The sequence below is a fragment of the Macrobrachium nipponense genome, chromosome 33 (assembly GCF_015104395.2).
Source record: "Macrobrachium nipponense isolate FS-2020 chromosome 33, ASM1510439v2, whole genome shotgun sequence".
NCBI classification, from domain to species: domain Eukaryota; kingdom Metazoa; phylum Arthropoda; class Malacostraca; order Decapoda; family Palaemonidae; genus Macrobrachium; species Macrobrachium nipponense.
In genome coordinates, this window is record NC_087219.1 from 914,377 (window position 1) to 928,407 (window position 14,031).

A 14,031-nucleotide genomic window follows, 5' to 3' on the forward strand; every position below is an offset into this window, starting at 1 on the left:
TCAACGTAGCGGGTTGTACCCAATGTGAAAAAAGTCTCCATTATGCTAATAACGTTATATTAAGACTTGCCGAAAAGCAGTAAGTATGCCCGCTGGAGCCACCCAAATAAATCCAGAGGAGAGAAGTCTACGAGTTACAAGGATCTTGCTGTCGAAGTTAATATGAAATTTTAAAAATGTTACAAAAGGAAAACTCGATCTCGCTCAGTAATTATTTGAAATTTTACCTTGACTGAATATTTTCCGTTTACCCTTCACACTTCGTGGGTGCTTCTTGGACAGTAGATGTTGGTGACCACTTATAGATAACAATCTACCCGCCCTCTCATTGCAAGGTAAATCAGTTTTTGTGATCAGGAAAGAAGAGGGTAAGTACAATATACTAGAAACAAAGTAACATTAGTCTGACAAACTGCACTTGGATTTGAATCCCAAATTGCAACTCGCTTCATATTTCACTGAGCTTGAGTTTGTCATATCTTAACTGGCAGGGTAACTGAACTTACACCAGCCATTGAAGATAGTTTTTGAAAACCAAAAAGCTTGATAATGGAAGCTAGGAATAATGAATTAAAGAGGGTTCTACATTTATTTCCCTGTTCTGAAAATGCAGTTTCATTAAATAAGGCCCTTGGTTGTCGAGAAGTATTAATAAATTAAATGTTATATAATAATAATTCCTGAAAGATATCTGGAATGAGTTTGGATCTGGAATTACACATTTTTATGCCACCGATATAAATCACTAGTATATAAGGCCAATACTCATTATCAAGAACACTAATTTTTGACAAGATGATCGTAAAAGGCTCCGTCCGCACGCTCCCGAGCTTTGCTCGACGAATTGTGTTCTTTGTGACGTCAGCAGGAAGTCAGGACTTTTCCCGCTGTAGCTGCGCTTCTGACGTCACATCGAGCAAAGTTCGTCGAGCAAGTTCGTCAGTGTGAACGGGGCCTATTTACACAGCAAGATATTATCTTCTTGAAGATAATTTGAAAAGCAATTTTCTTTTAATTCAAACCACCCGAGAATGAGAGATTGATTCTATACAACAATGCGAAGCCGTTAAAAACCCGGCTGGGAGGTAGAGCTGACGCAAGTGAAAGTGGGATTGATAGTTCTTCCGTGGCTGCTGGTGAGCCTCTTCATTTCTTCTATGAAAGCGTCCCATTCCTGCTGCCACATATTCATGAGTTCCTCTTTGTTGTCGTTGTCGAGGCCGCTGTATCTGTTCAAGGAGAAGAAGAAGAAGAAAGTGCACTGCTAATTCAAATTTGTCAAGGCATGTTTTGCATCAGTAACTCTTAGGCATAGCTGTTGCCAACTGCCCATTCCTACCAAACGAATTGAAGCCTGTTGCAAGTTTCATTAGCGATTAAAATATTACTGTTTCATTCACGAACATAAATACACAACTTTAATCAAGAATGTGGAACTTTTTTTTGAAGACAGTTCGCATAAAATTTTTCATCTAAATGCCTTGCTGGTGGGTTGATGCATTCTTGTCCAACTCCCAGCCTCGCTCATGTCTTTGTCTTGTGCTGTGATCAATACTTTTTGCAAATCACATTAATTCAGTCAAGAACCAAAAAGCTCCTATTATTGATAAAAGTGTCACAAAGAGGCCAAAGAATATGAAGATCATACAAGAAAAGATTGAACTGTGTTGTGGACTCGTATGTTGAAGTTGCCACTAATCCAATTTAATAACAGTTACACTGCAAGGTGCATCATGAGGACTTGCAGTCGTTGCTGCAGCTGCAAATGGCTGCAGCTACACTGGCAGGTGCTCTCTCGTGTGGAAAAAGATACATTTGTGAAGGTATACCATTGCTGTATCAAAAGCCATCTCAATAGACTTGAATATGAGTAGAAAAATTGCCTTTATCCTTATACTAACCTGTAAGACAAAGAAACGGCAAAGTATTTAGCTCTGTAAACTTCAAAGCCAGCAAAGGCTGGTCTGACAATTCCAGGGAAAGTTTGAACTGAAAAAATGTGAAGATTACAAGAGAGGCAGCTTCTCCCCATCCAAGGGGTAACTAAAGAGTTCTGGACACCACCAAGAAACTTAAAGAGGAGCAACAGCATCTATCAGAGTAGGTACTCACTACTCATAAATGCTCTGAGCTGGGAAAGAAACTCTACGGGGAACATTTATTAGCCAAGAAGAGTGAGAGGTTAACACTGTTGATTTGTAGAGCTGCTAATCTTGGAGCCTTGAAGAAAAAAGATAATTTTCAGCTTTCAATGTTCGTCATACATAGTAACTGCATGGTGCGATCTGCATTAGTGTTCGTTGCATCGTCTTTTTCATCATCACAGGTGTTTAGTGTTGCCCAGTCTTTGTTTGAAAGGCTTCAATGGAAGTGGATACTTTGTACATTAACATATCCTCAAACGTGCATAAAGTGAGAGGTATATCTAAGATGACAGCAGTATCTCAACTGGTATTTATATCATCAACTTTATATGCACAGTATGGAAAATAAACTATGCATAATCTAGTATTACAGTGCAGATTTACTACTTGTATTCTTTCTGTCTCTGTTACCCTACACTGCTATGATTGGCTAAGTGCTAAACTTATACCGTGGTGAACTGCCTGTTATTGGATGGGTACTAAACATACAAAATAAGTAGTCCAGTAATATGATTACATTACGTGGGAGAGAAAAAAACCTATGGATAGATAAAGGAATATTAATATACTACAAGAAATGTAAAAGAAAAGTGACATAACATTTAATGACATTAAAAAAATTGTTAACTTACTTTATTGAATTAATGGCAAGTTGTTTCAAGAACCTCAGATCAGCTTTGGCGCCTGCGAGGGCCATGAAGGCTTCGTAAAAATCGTACGAGAGTGCCACGGCACCCCAGGTGCTGGGGTCATCGGCCGAAACGACGATCGGGAATCCCTCGGAAATCAACCCGGAAACAGGATGGTTTCGGAGATCAGCGATGAGCATCAGTACCTGAAGAAAAGAAGAAAAAGTTTTCTCCTCTGTCATTTTTTATATTTATTAGGCCTATGCTCTAAAGAAAACACAATGGAGACGTCATGTCACGATTTGTAGAGTACTTGATCCCTTGCTGTTTGTTTCACCTTTTGTTCATGGTGCCTGTTCAGTATAGGGACAAGCTTTAGACATTATTAAAGGACTTTGTCTGTTGACATTGTCAAACTACTTAAAAAGATTTTTTTTTTTTACCATCGTTGAAAAACATGCCATGGGCAGACCATGAGACCATTGGCAAGTTTGACTTAAGTACTTTGGTTGCTCTACCTAATAATAATAATAATAATAATAATAATACTCTTATTATAATGGGCCAAATGTCTGTCCGTCCGTTTGTCATTCAATCATGGCCAAACGGCTGGTCCGATGGGCATGAAACTTGGCAGGGTTATAGTGGAGACCCCTAAGATGGTTTATAATGGGGTTTCATCCTACCTCCCCCTCTCCCCCCCTCTCCGAAGGGGCTAGAGGTGAGAAAGGATTCCCTGAAATGGAGCTGGTTATGCCCGTGAAATGAGACTGGTTTCGCCCGTAGACTTAGTTACTTTACGAATTTGCATACATAATTTCTGTATTATGTTTGCTGGTAATAATAATGATGCTTAGCCATAAAACGAATTAATCCAGATATTGATTCATACCTGATTGGAAACAGGGCATACTTCAAGCGGAACGTCCCTGTCCAGGGCTAGTTGCTTAGCCCCGGGGTGTTTTGTGATGGCATACCCATGCCCGATCCTTGTCGCATTCAGCAGCAGGGCATCTATCAGGTTCTCGTCAGGGCTCATGCCCATCCAAGCTGAAAACGTTGAAAGGGACAGGGTATGTAGTACACACATTATATATGTATAATATTGATAATTATGTATATAATTTTTTTGTGCTGAACTCCCTGGGAGAGTTCTACTTAAACCAGAGAAGCAGAAAGTATTTTTACATACAAGGCCAAAGAGCACCTAGAAGACAAGACACTTACCGGTTTCGCCAGCGTGATAAAACACGGGGACCTTGACTTCGCCTTCGGATAGCGTGAGCAGCGGATCCAAGATATCTTTCAGGGGCAGTCCTAAGTCTTCCTGTCCGACCAAGTCGAAGCCAGCGAGGTAATTCGGACACACTTGCTGCAACCTCTTAGCCAAGTTGACGTAATCCCAGATGGTAGAAATATTGTCCACTCTGCGTTGGGATGATAGAAATAATAATAAAGAAACAAACTGGGGATTTTGAAACACTGGGGATGATAGAGAATTCTATGCTTAGTGAAATTCATGTAGTTTTAATTTGTCTAAGGGTTCCTTTCCATCATTTATATAGCTGAGATTCTTCTTGCAGAGGGTTTCTCGTTCCCAGAATTCCATGCGTTTTTAATTCAACCTAAACAGTTTAGTGTTCTGTTCTGTGAGAAGGGCCGTTCAAATGACAATTCCTGACTACTACTACAAGTACAGTCAACCTAATGTTTTCAGTACTTTGTGTGATATGTCATTACACAAGTATCAAGAATGAACCTAATATGCTAGATTTTTTGTAGTGTTTTAATCACTCCTGGTATAAATCACTTCTCTGCCAGCTTGAGAAACCTGCAACACTCGTAGTGTGACAAGAGGGAAGGTCATAAACAGAGCATGGAAGGTGTGACATCTACTACGTAGGTCTTCCCCACCTCGTTCCTCCGAACACTTCCCATTTGTAATTTTTTTTTTTTTTTTTTTTTTATCAACCTGGAGGCGTGGGTTTGAATCCCACAGCTGCCACCCAACTTTTCGATCCTCTTTTTGACCTAAGGCGGCATGGACCGAGAGAGTTGTTTTTTCTTCAGGAAACTAGGTTATATTTCCCAATAAATGACAATTAATTCTTCGGGGTGGCTGACTGAGACTCGTATACTCCCTCTAGAGTATAATGTTCTGCCTTATTCACTTAGCTGCTTCTTACGGGCGTCGGCTGAATTCAAGACTGAATACGCCAAGTCCAAACTTGGACTTGTAGAAAAGTAAGTGCGAGAGAGAGCTGTGAACAATTCTGAGCCCTGCCAACACCGTGATATGGGTTATGCTTTCATACATACTGCGCACCGGCCTACTATAGTACCATCCAATTTTCTCTGTCCCTCTGTCTCTATCCTCCTCCTTCCTGCTCCCTTCATAGTGTTTGGGCATTGACGTTTCGATACGTCATAGTTCAGGGGGCGTGTCGACTCCGTCATTCAGCACTTCACCACATCACCAATTCTTTACTTCACCATTTCTTTTCTTCCGATGGCTAGTTCACGACAGGCATTTTGCAGTGTTCATCTTAAGTTTATCGTAACTAGTACTACTGCTGCCGCGGGCTGTCACCACCTGGCCAGGAACAGCCGTAAAATATTTGTTGTCTGATTCATAATTGTAAGAGACCATGTGTCACTCTGTATGATAGTCTCTATATTAGCTTCTACATTAGTCTCTCTATGTTTCTGGAAGACGAGTTTTCTGTTAATGTGTATTTCATTTACAAAGGCTAAGGTTCCACTCTGTACACTTACACTTCTTTAGCTCTGAGGCAGTCATGCATACAGTTAGTGCTGAAGGAAGCTAGGAAACTTACCTTCTCAAAGGAGCATAGATGTACCGAGTCCCAAAATACGTCGTGGGGTGATCCGAGAGGAACTTCTGACTTACTTTTTCGTAAACCTGAAGAGATTCTTCCTCGGTCAGCTCAGTGCCATCAAGTTCATACAACTACAAAAGAATACAGGTGTTAACTCTCTTCTTGGAGGGGTTGCAGGGTAAGCCTACTGCATGCAAGCAAGCTTCGTATCTATTCATATTTAGAACATAAATGTAAAAAAATCAACATGGGTAACTCTATGTAAAATTCTTTGCAGTTGTTGGTTTAACCCCCGTGGCAACAATGAGATATTAAGTGACTTGAAATGTAAACAGTCCTCTATCTTCCTTATTCTGACATTTATCATGGAGGCAACATCTCCCATAGTACGCCTCACAGTCTTCAAAAAAAGTAAAACTCTCCTCAGGCAAACATGGCCGTCGTTCTGAGCTAGGTACTTTGAGCAGTCTATCTAACGAGCAAAGCTTCTTTCAGTTGTTAGAACTACACCCGGGAAGCTACTTACTCTAGGCAGAGTACCCCTGAACTCCACGTGAAGTACATTATCTTCCATGAACTCGAGCAGGGCGTGGTAAAGATATGCCTCCCAGGCAGGCCTGTACATCACCATCCCAGTCATGGCAATGAGCGTGCTCTCAAAGGCTTTCCAGACAGCATTGATGTCTGGAAACTTCTCTGGAAGGTGAGATTAGGTATATAGTACCTAATGTGAGTTCTAGGTTGGGGATTTATAGGCAAATAAACTGGGTTTTTAGTAATCGACGTGACTTTTAGACACAGCATTTGAAGGGAAATTAAGCCAGTTCTTTAGTGAATAAATGTGACTTGTAGGAGAAGGACTTGGGTGATTAATCTAATTTGCAAGTGGAGGACTGTAGCAATAAATTGGTGCTAGGCCTTAACTTCTGTGGAGAAGGTTTATGTCGAAAATGACGATAGCGCTATAGTAAAAAAGCCATTAAAGGAATGTAATACCACCAAACAATCACGTGTTGTCCCCACCTTTGGGATGTTCAGCAACTTGGTGTGGAAAATTATCTTAGTTCCGTAAGTAATGGTTTAGACTTCCAGGATTCGGTATGTTCAGTAATTTCTTTAAAAACTTGTCTATTTTTTCGTTTGGACCTTATTGATGTCAGTATCTCTAAAAGCTGAAACTGAATACTGAGTTCACAGAAGAGGACTGACGCACTCACCCACTGGATCGTCCAGGACTAGGGACAGTCTGCCGAGAAGCTCTCTGTCAAATTCTTCCGCGGAAGAGTACGACGCTCTTTTGTCACTCACTAGTGTCCAGTTGCACGACGTGTCTGGTACAGCCATGAACCTTGAGGGAAGGAAAGATACTGAGAGAGGGAGAACATACTACGGCAGAGTTCAGGAGGAAAAAGAGTCATGTCTCACAGAGTGAAAATCCAGCAGCATTTGCAGTATAGCTACCATCTGTTGCAGACGTTTTCACGAATGATTTACCTCTGAGCAACTGTAATTTGCCCTTCCTAAAGATAGAAAAGTATCCCAAAAAAAGAAGGAAAATACCCTAGACTCACTTGAGGAATTTTCACAAATGATTAAATACCTCTAAGCAACTGTATTTTACCCTTCCTAAAGGTAGGAAAGTATCCTAAAAAGATGTAAAATACCCTAGACTCACTTGAGGAGGAGCTGGTCCCCTGCAACGCAACACATGTAGAGGTTTTCCCAGTACGAGATCTCCGAGACAACCCAGCTCACTGTGGCCATGGCTGTGTCGTGGAGGTGTAGTGCCGCCCCTGCATGAATTTTGGAAGATCTGATGTTAAAACGATACAAAAATACTACACTGAAGTTGTACTAGATCATATTTATTCTTGACCTATAAGTATGTTAGTCATGTCTTCTTGGCCGGTCTACTTATGTCCTTTGATGTCCAATTCGCTCTACTTCGGTATTAATACATTTTTATATATGTTAATCAAATTGGAATTTTTTAAATTGATAATAATTTCTTTCTCTCAGTAGGTTCGAACCAGCGCCCAGCGGACAGAGAGAGAAAATAAAACAGGACTTCAGTGATGTTATCGACTCGGCCAACTAGTGAGATAACGTCATTAAAGTCAAACCCTCTGTTCTACCTCAGACCACCTTTTCACTATATATATATTATACATATATGGGGATACAATCCACAATGATGTAAAATCCTTCTGTAGTTTTATGAAATATATATTTCTTGTACAGCAAGTTACTTGCTGTACAAGAAATATATATTTCATAAAACTACGGAAGGATCTTAATCATTTTACTTAGAGGTACAACATTGTACCTAGCTTCCGCATATGTATGTATGTATATATAATTATGTATACTCCTATATGCACATGCATACATCCATACATACCAGTAATCTTCATTTTTCATTCTCACAGCACAAGCTTAGGTATACACAGAAAAGAACATAGTACATGGATCAGACCAACCGACCTTTCGGCATTAGTTTGAGGAATTTAAAAACATCGGTCTGTTCAATCTCCTCTCGGACGAGGAGGAAATTTTTGGATGGGAGGTAATGGAGGCTGCTGAAGGAGGCGTCCATCTCTGCCATTTTTCTCTCCATCAGGAATTCGTTGACTGCTTGCTCGTCCGCGTTTAGGATCTGGTCTTGGCCTGCAAGCAGAGAGAACGTGAGAGGACAACGCCGCTCATTCACAGACGAACCCTGCTGGCCCGGTCACGAAAGAACTGATGAAAATGATTCAAAATTGGACATGACTTCTTAGGTCTAGTGCCACCAGCACTGGTTACAAAGAAAGATTAAATGTGATAGCAGGGAGGTAGTCGGTTAGCTGATATAGAAAAGGATATCACCAATGAATAAAAAGGAAAAAAGTTAAATCTATGACTTTATCAAAGAATAGGTAGGACCCATCTGCCTGTCCTACGATCAGTTATTACATTCATTGTTTTGGTTGTAAGATTTCACTTACGTCTAAGTGTCACTTGCACTAGATTGCAAAGGTTTGCTTAAGTTTCAGTATTGCTTGGCCTTCATTTTTACACAGTATACTTGCAATAACCCTTTGCTTCAAGCCCGCCTGTTTCACTCGCGAGACTCACCCATAATGGTTATCTGTTCACTGGCTAGCACCTGCTGTCTCTCCTGCCAATAGGTGGAGTTCTCGTCGATGGCATCGCAGACAGCTGACAGCCCAGCCACGCACAATGCAAGGACTCTGAAGACACCCAGACCCATTCTACTGTTATTCGTCTTCCTGTAACAACAAGGGATTAAAGCATGACCCATACTTGAATGGTAGCGATGGAGAGGTCAAACAACTGTTTAAGAAACTATAGAAACTCGCAAAACAAATGTTCCTCTTAGGCCAATTATCACTTCATCCGATTCTGCCCCTTACAATTATTGGCCCAGGTTGGAAAAGAAGAGAACTCATTCTAATAAAGCACTGGGAAAAACATTAATGAGTCTAGTTTTATAGAGGAAACCTTATATAAGAATACAAATATCACTCAAGGCATATATAAACTTGATTCATCAATTTCAAAAGGAATATATAGGTAGTTTAAATTCTATGTATGGAAAAATGATAATGAGTTTTGTGAACAGAGCACCTTTCCCAAGCACAAATAAGAGTGGCTCCACCCCTGGACATCTGTCAGGTGTGGAGTTTTAGTTTCCGAATGTCTGTATGTTTGTCTGTACTGTTCCCTTAACATACATTTTGGGAATTTCTACCACTATGTATTAGTCCTTTGTCAATGGCTTAGGGATAAAGTCGAAACAGGACCTGCCCAGTCTTATATTTTTAACTGAGGTTATATATATATATATATATATATATATATATATATATATATATATATATATATATATATATGCTATTGGCAATGTGTGAAAAGCATGTATTCTATAGAATGCCTAGGCAGTATATACAATGCCTGAAGCTTTTAGGCAATGTGTGAAATGTCTCCATTGTTACATACTTTTCTTAGGCATTGCATAAAATGCCTACTATGAGATTCAGGGCTTCTGTAACACGGTTTTTTGGCAATAACTTTTATCTATGCATTTCTTAGATATAACGCTTATTCAGAATACACATTATATCTACACATAAGTTTTGACTGTATTCTGCATTACGTAGGTTGAATAAATTTGGTACTTATAACGTAAAAGTGACTTTTTTTTTTAAGACGGGCCAACTTACTCAGAGATAAGGTTTCGAACGCACTCGTTACGTAACTTATGACAGCATTTCTTCCCTCTTTCTCGATGGATGATTGGCTATACGTAACGAAGGCTAAACCTCTGGCAACAATGACAAAAATTTAAATACAAACAAAGCAGTACACCTTTATGAACTCTGAATCCTCTCCACTGATAATTGTCATAATGAACAAACCAACAAAATATGTTAATAAATACAAAAAACACTTTGATTGTTAGTCTAACTCCCACAATAAGTGTCCTAAGAAATTATAATCTACTTTATAGGTCACAATCAGATTGACAAGATGTAGGGAATAGTTGGTAATTTTCAAAGACATAGTAGACAAACTTGATTTGATAACTGCTGTACCCAATGTCAAGCAATTTTTATTTATCGGCTATCTACCTATTTACTAAAAAAAAAAAAAAAAAAAAAAATAGACGGTACCGTATTTTGGCTTTAAACCTTACCAATAATTATCGTCAGAATGATGACTTCATGAGGCTCCACCCACTTTGGCCTCGTTATAATTCAGGATAACACTGAAGGCTATCATGGACATTGTTGTATTAGAAAATCTAACTTCTGGCTATAAAAACTCATTTCTCGAGTAGTTGTAAGAAGTGCTAAATGATCCTCAGGGATCCCAGCTGTTGGCCTAAACGTTTAATTCATGTATATTGCTGCTACCACTAATTTTGCGGCACTACTGCTACAGTAGTATTACTACGCTAGCACAGATACCCCATCCACATCTATGTATCGTTCCGCCATTCATAAAGTCTTTATATCCAACATGGTCGTACAGACTAAAGAAGAAGAAAAAAAATTATATTGGATGATCCGTTGGTCTGCTGGAGATTTTAGCACATATAAGCTTGTATTTACTTTGAATAAAAATCTTATTTTAACAAAAATAGTTATATAAAGACTGTTTACATACAATCTCTCTCTTTCTCTCTCTCTCTCTCTTGGTGGCATAGTGAATAGTTAAAGGAAATGTTCAAAATCCTGAATGACATTACAAGTATTATAATCACGTTACGCTAAATACAAATCACACCATAAACATTGGATTCAAACTAAAAACTGAATAATTACCTATTCAGGCTATAGTAAGTATGGCCACGGGCTTTCTCTTGACTGTATAAAGTTGCAAGTCGTAAGACAAATGCAGTTTTGCAACCACGGGGACAATTCCAAATCCTGTTAGCCATTCTTGACTACCGTGGGTTTCAGAGCCAATGGAATAAGGTGAATGGGTTTCCGTCTGGTGGATGGGCGGGGCAACATTTCATAAAACGATGTTTACCTTGCTTACGTAATGAATTTTTTTCAACTCTTGGCTCGCAATCATTGGCCATGGCGTCGGCTAAATCATTTTCACACTATAAAAATTAAAACTATCAGGTTTAGGTTATTGATAATGCTGACAAAATTTGTGTGTAGTTGTAAAATATACATATGTCAACTTTCAGCTACATCCGATGCTTTGATAAGGAGCAAAATCCAAAAAACCGTGTTACAGAGGCCCTGAATTTCATAGTAGGCATTATAAAGAATGACAAGTACTTCTACAGCATTTTCAATGTTGAAGCATATATTGCAAACAATATTGACCTTATAACCCTCCATTTCTCAGACGCCACGATCGAGGCTACCGTATTCTGTACTCTGCTGGTTTGCCTTTTCCCGTTGCATAGAATGCCTAGGAAATTCATGAAATATCAAGTATTTCATACTTTGACGTCTGATTTTCGGCATTGTATATATTGCCCCGGCATTCTGTAGAAGACTGGTTTTCACACAGTGTGGTAACACACATACTTACATACACGCGCACACAAATTCAGAAAGTAAGGTAGGTCTCACATCCAAAGTCATTTCACACAAATATATAAAAAAAGAATACAGAGTTTTCATTTCAATAGAACATATTAGAGCATTTTGATTCAAGAGAGGAGCCGTTCTATAGGTAAAGAACCCCGGCAGATAACAACTTCATAGGGTATGCTCTGAAGTTGAAAGTGTTTCTAATATCATAAAAGATTATATATTTTAACATTTAATCCGTACTTTAATGACCCCAAGTATAATGTCATTGGGTACTGCCATTAACGATCAGCAGAACACTGAGTGTGTGTTTGTGTGGCAGATCGTAAGCACGGTCTAAGTATATATATACGTGTAGACCGTGCTCAAGGACGAGATGGTCTTATTTCTAGTGAACTGAAATAGCGAGATAAATGGCAAACCACATACAGGAGCAGCCCTGTATACAGTGAAAATGCACAGTGAAGTAACGAATGAACTGCGCAAGAGTATGGGAAAGCAAAGCAATTAAGATTCAACAAGAAAAACTTCCAGACGAGGAAGTGAGCAGCGGCTCAGCTCAATTAAGTTTCAGCGATTCAGAGCCACGTCTGACCCAAGGTCTAGAGAATCTTGGTCTGGCCATTCCATAATCTAGTCACAGCTGGAACAAAACCAGTGAGACAAGAAGTGATGAGTAAACATTCGATTTCATTTTTTATCTATTTCTCTGAAGGTATTTGTTTACCTGAACCGATAAGGACCTGTGGTCTTATCTCCTTATCTGTTCGTTACGAGTGCATCTCACCCTACGGAGAGAGAGAGAGAGAGAGAGAGAGAGAGAGAGAGAGAGAGAGAGAGAGAGAGACCCATATGGGAAAACGGAGATAGTAGAACAAAATTAAAAAAGGATCCTATATAAAGTTTCAGAAACAATATGCCTATTGATTCATTTTCACCGTGAAAAAGAAAAAAAAAAATTTATACAGCCTTTTAAAGAAAGAGAATGGGAATCATATGGTAACGGAATGGTTTTCGATAACGTAAGGTACTACTTAATGCTTGGTTGTGGTTGAATGTACATATGAATTGTAAGTACACAATTATGTATATATATATATATATATATATATATATATATATATATATACATACATATATATATATATATATATATATATATATATATATAATATATATATAGACATTACTTTACATGAATAAGGTCATACTGACTTTAAATGTCTCTTAGATATAGTAAACATTCACGTCATACGTTTGATGGGCGGCATAGTAATTATACTATAGACCTAAATGAACAGAATCCCTCCCCCCGTTATTGCAGTAGGAGATTACCCTCAGAATCTCCGAAACTTTTAAGCAACTTCATGCCCAAAAATCATTGCATTGTATTACGCACTGTATGTGAAAAAGTCCTAAAAGAATCGAGTGAGTTAATATTTAAAGTGATTTAGCCAATTGGCACAATCATGGTCTAGATGTTATTAAACCAAACTTTAGCATAGAATTCTTCTGAGTTAAAAGCGAGCCTGGTAGCGAAAGTGAAATGAGTAAAACGCCAACAGAAGACTGGATATCCCGACACCATTGTTGAATGAAGATGAAATAATAATAATAATAATAATAATAATAATAATAATAATAATAATAATAATAATAATAAAAACTACAGCATCCTCTCTCTGGTTGCGACTCACCTGCACGGAGAACACGGCACCAAACGCCACCACTCGCCAACGGAACATGCTTATATAGGGTTCAGACAAGACCGCAACGTTAGCTCTCTCTCTCTCTCTCTCTCTCTCTCTCTCTCTCTCCCCTTTTAATATTACTAATAAGCGCTGAGAGAGAGAAAAAAGATGACTAAGAGTGAATAACGGGGAATAATAAATACGAAACTAGACGATGGATGGTGTCTTTGAAATATTGGCTTGAATGTTGTCTTCGTAAAACCCCTTTTTTCATTTAGGTTTTGCGTGATATTTAACAACGTACAACTGCATTAAATAGTAATATACACATTCAACATTCTAGCATATTACTTTCTTGGCAGTTTTCGTTTTAAAATGTTTTACGGGAATTCGTTAGAAGAAGAAGAAGAAGATGAAGAAGAAAACGAATTGTCACCGGACACAGTAGACACCAAAGCACCTCACTTTGCAGAGAGGATTATTGTAAAGATATAACTGAACTGTGTTTTCTATAACACACATGGGCAACTTGCGGTTCTTGTTAAACTATTGTGTCTATTAGCAAGAGGTCATCGACGCAGCAGCTGTCTCCAAACAAACAAACAAATGATTTTAATGCATCCTTGGCAATTTCTCTAACCAACCAAGACCAACAAATTTCCCAG

The 14,031-nt window shown here is 38.8% G+C and overlaps 1 protein-coding gene across 3 annotated transcripts in view; it reads right to left on the reverse strand.

Moving 5' to 3' along the window:
• Positions 1 to 575: 575 nt before the first annotated feature.
• The window catches only part of LOC135202915 (adenosine deaminase 2-like), an 18,580-nt gene continuing 5,124 nt past the window's right edge, over positions 576 to 14,031 (reverse strand). For 2 of the 3 annotated variants that reach the window (XM_064232367.1, XM_064232369.1), the window contains exons 2-11: positions 8,731 to 8,885; positions 8,098 to 8,280; positions 7,289 to 7,406; positions 6,831 to 6,961; positions 6,140 to 6,309; positions 5,611 to 5,744; positions 4,001 to 4,200; positions 3,666 to 3,823; positions 2,777 to 2,979; positions 576 to 1,229 (exon numbers count right to left, since the gene is read on the reverse strand). In XM_064232367.1, coding sequence (XP_064088437.1) covers positions 1,067 to 1,229; positions 2,777 to 2,979; positions 3,666 to 3,823; positions 4,001 to 4,200; positions 5,611 to 5,744; positions 6,140 to 6,309; positions 6,831 to 6,961; positions 7,289 to 7,406; positions 8,098 to 8,280; positions 8,731 to 8,885 — 1,615 coding nt within the window. In that variant the 3' untranslated portion in view covers positions 576 to 1,066. Of the gene's footprint in view, positions 1,230 to 2,776; positions 2,980 to 3,665; positions 3,824 to 4,000; positions 4,201 to 5,610; positions 5,745 to 6,139; positions 6,310 to 6,830; positions 6,962 to 7,288; positions 7,407 to 8,097; positions 8,281 to 8,730; positions 8,886 to 13,372; positions 13,505 to 14,031 lie in introns of those variants that run through there. The other variant, XM_064232368.1, reaches the window with a different exon arrangement.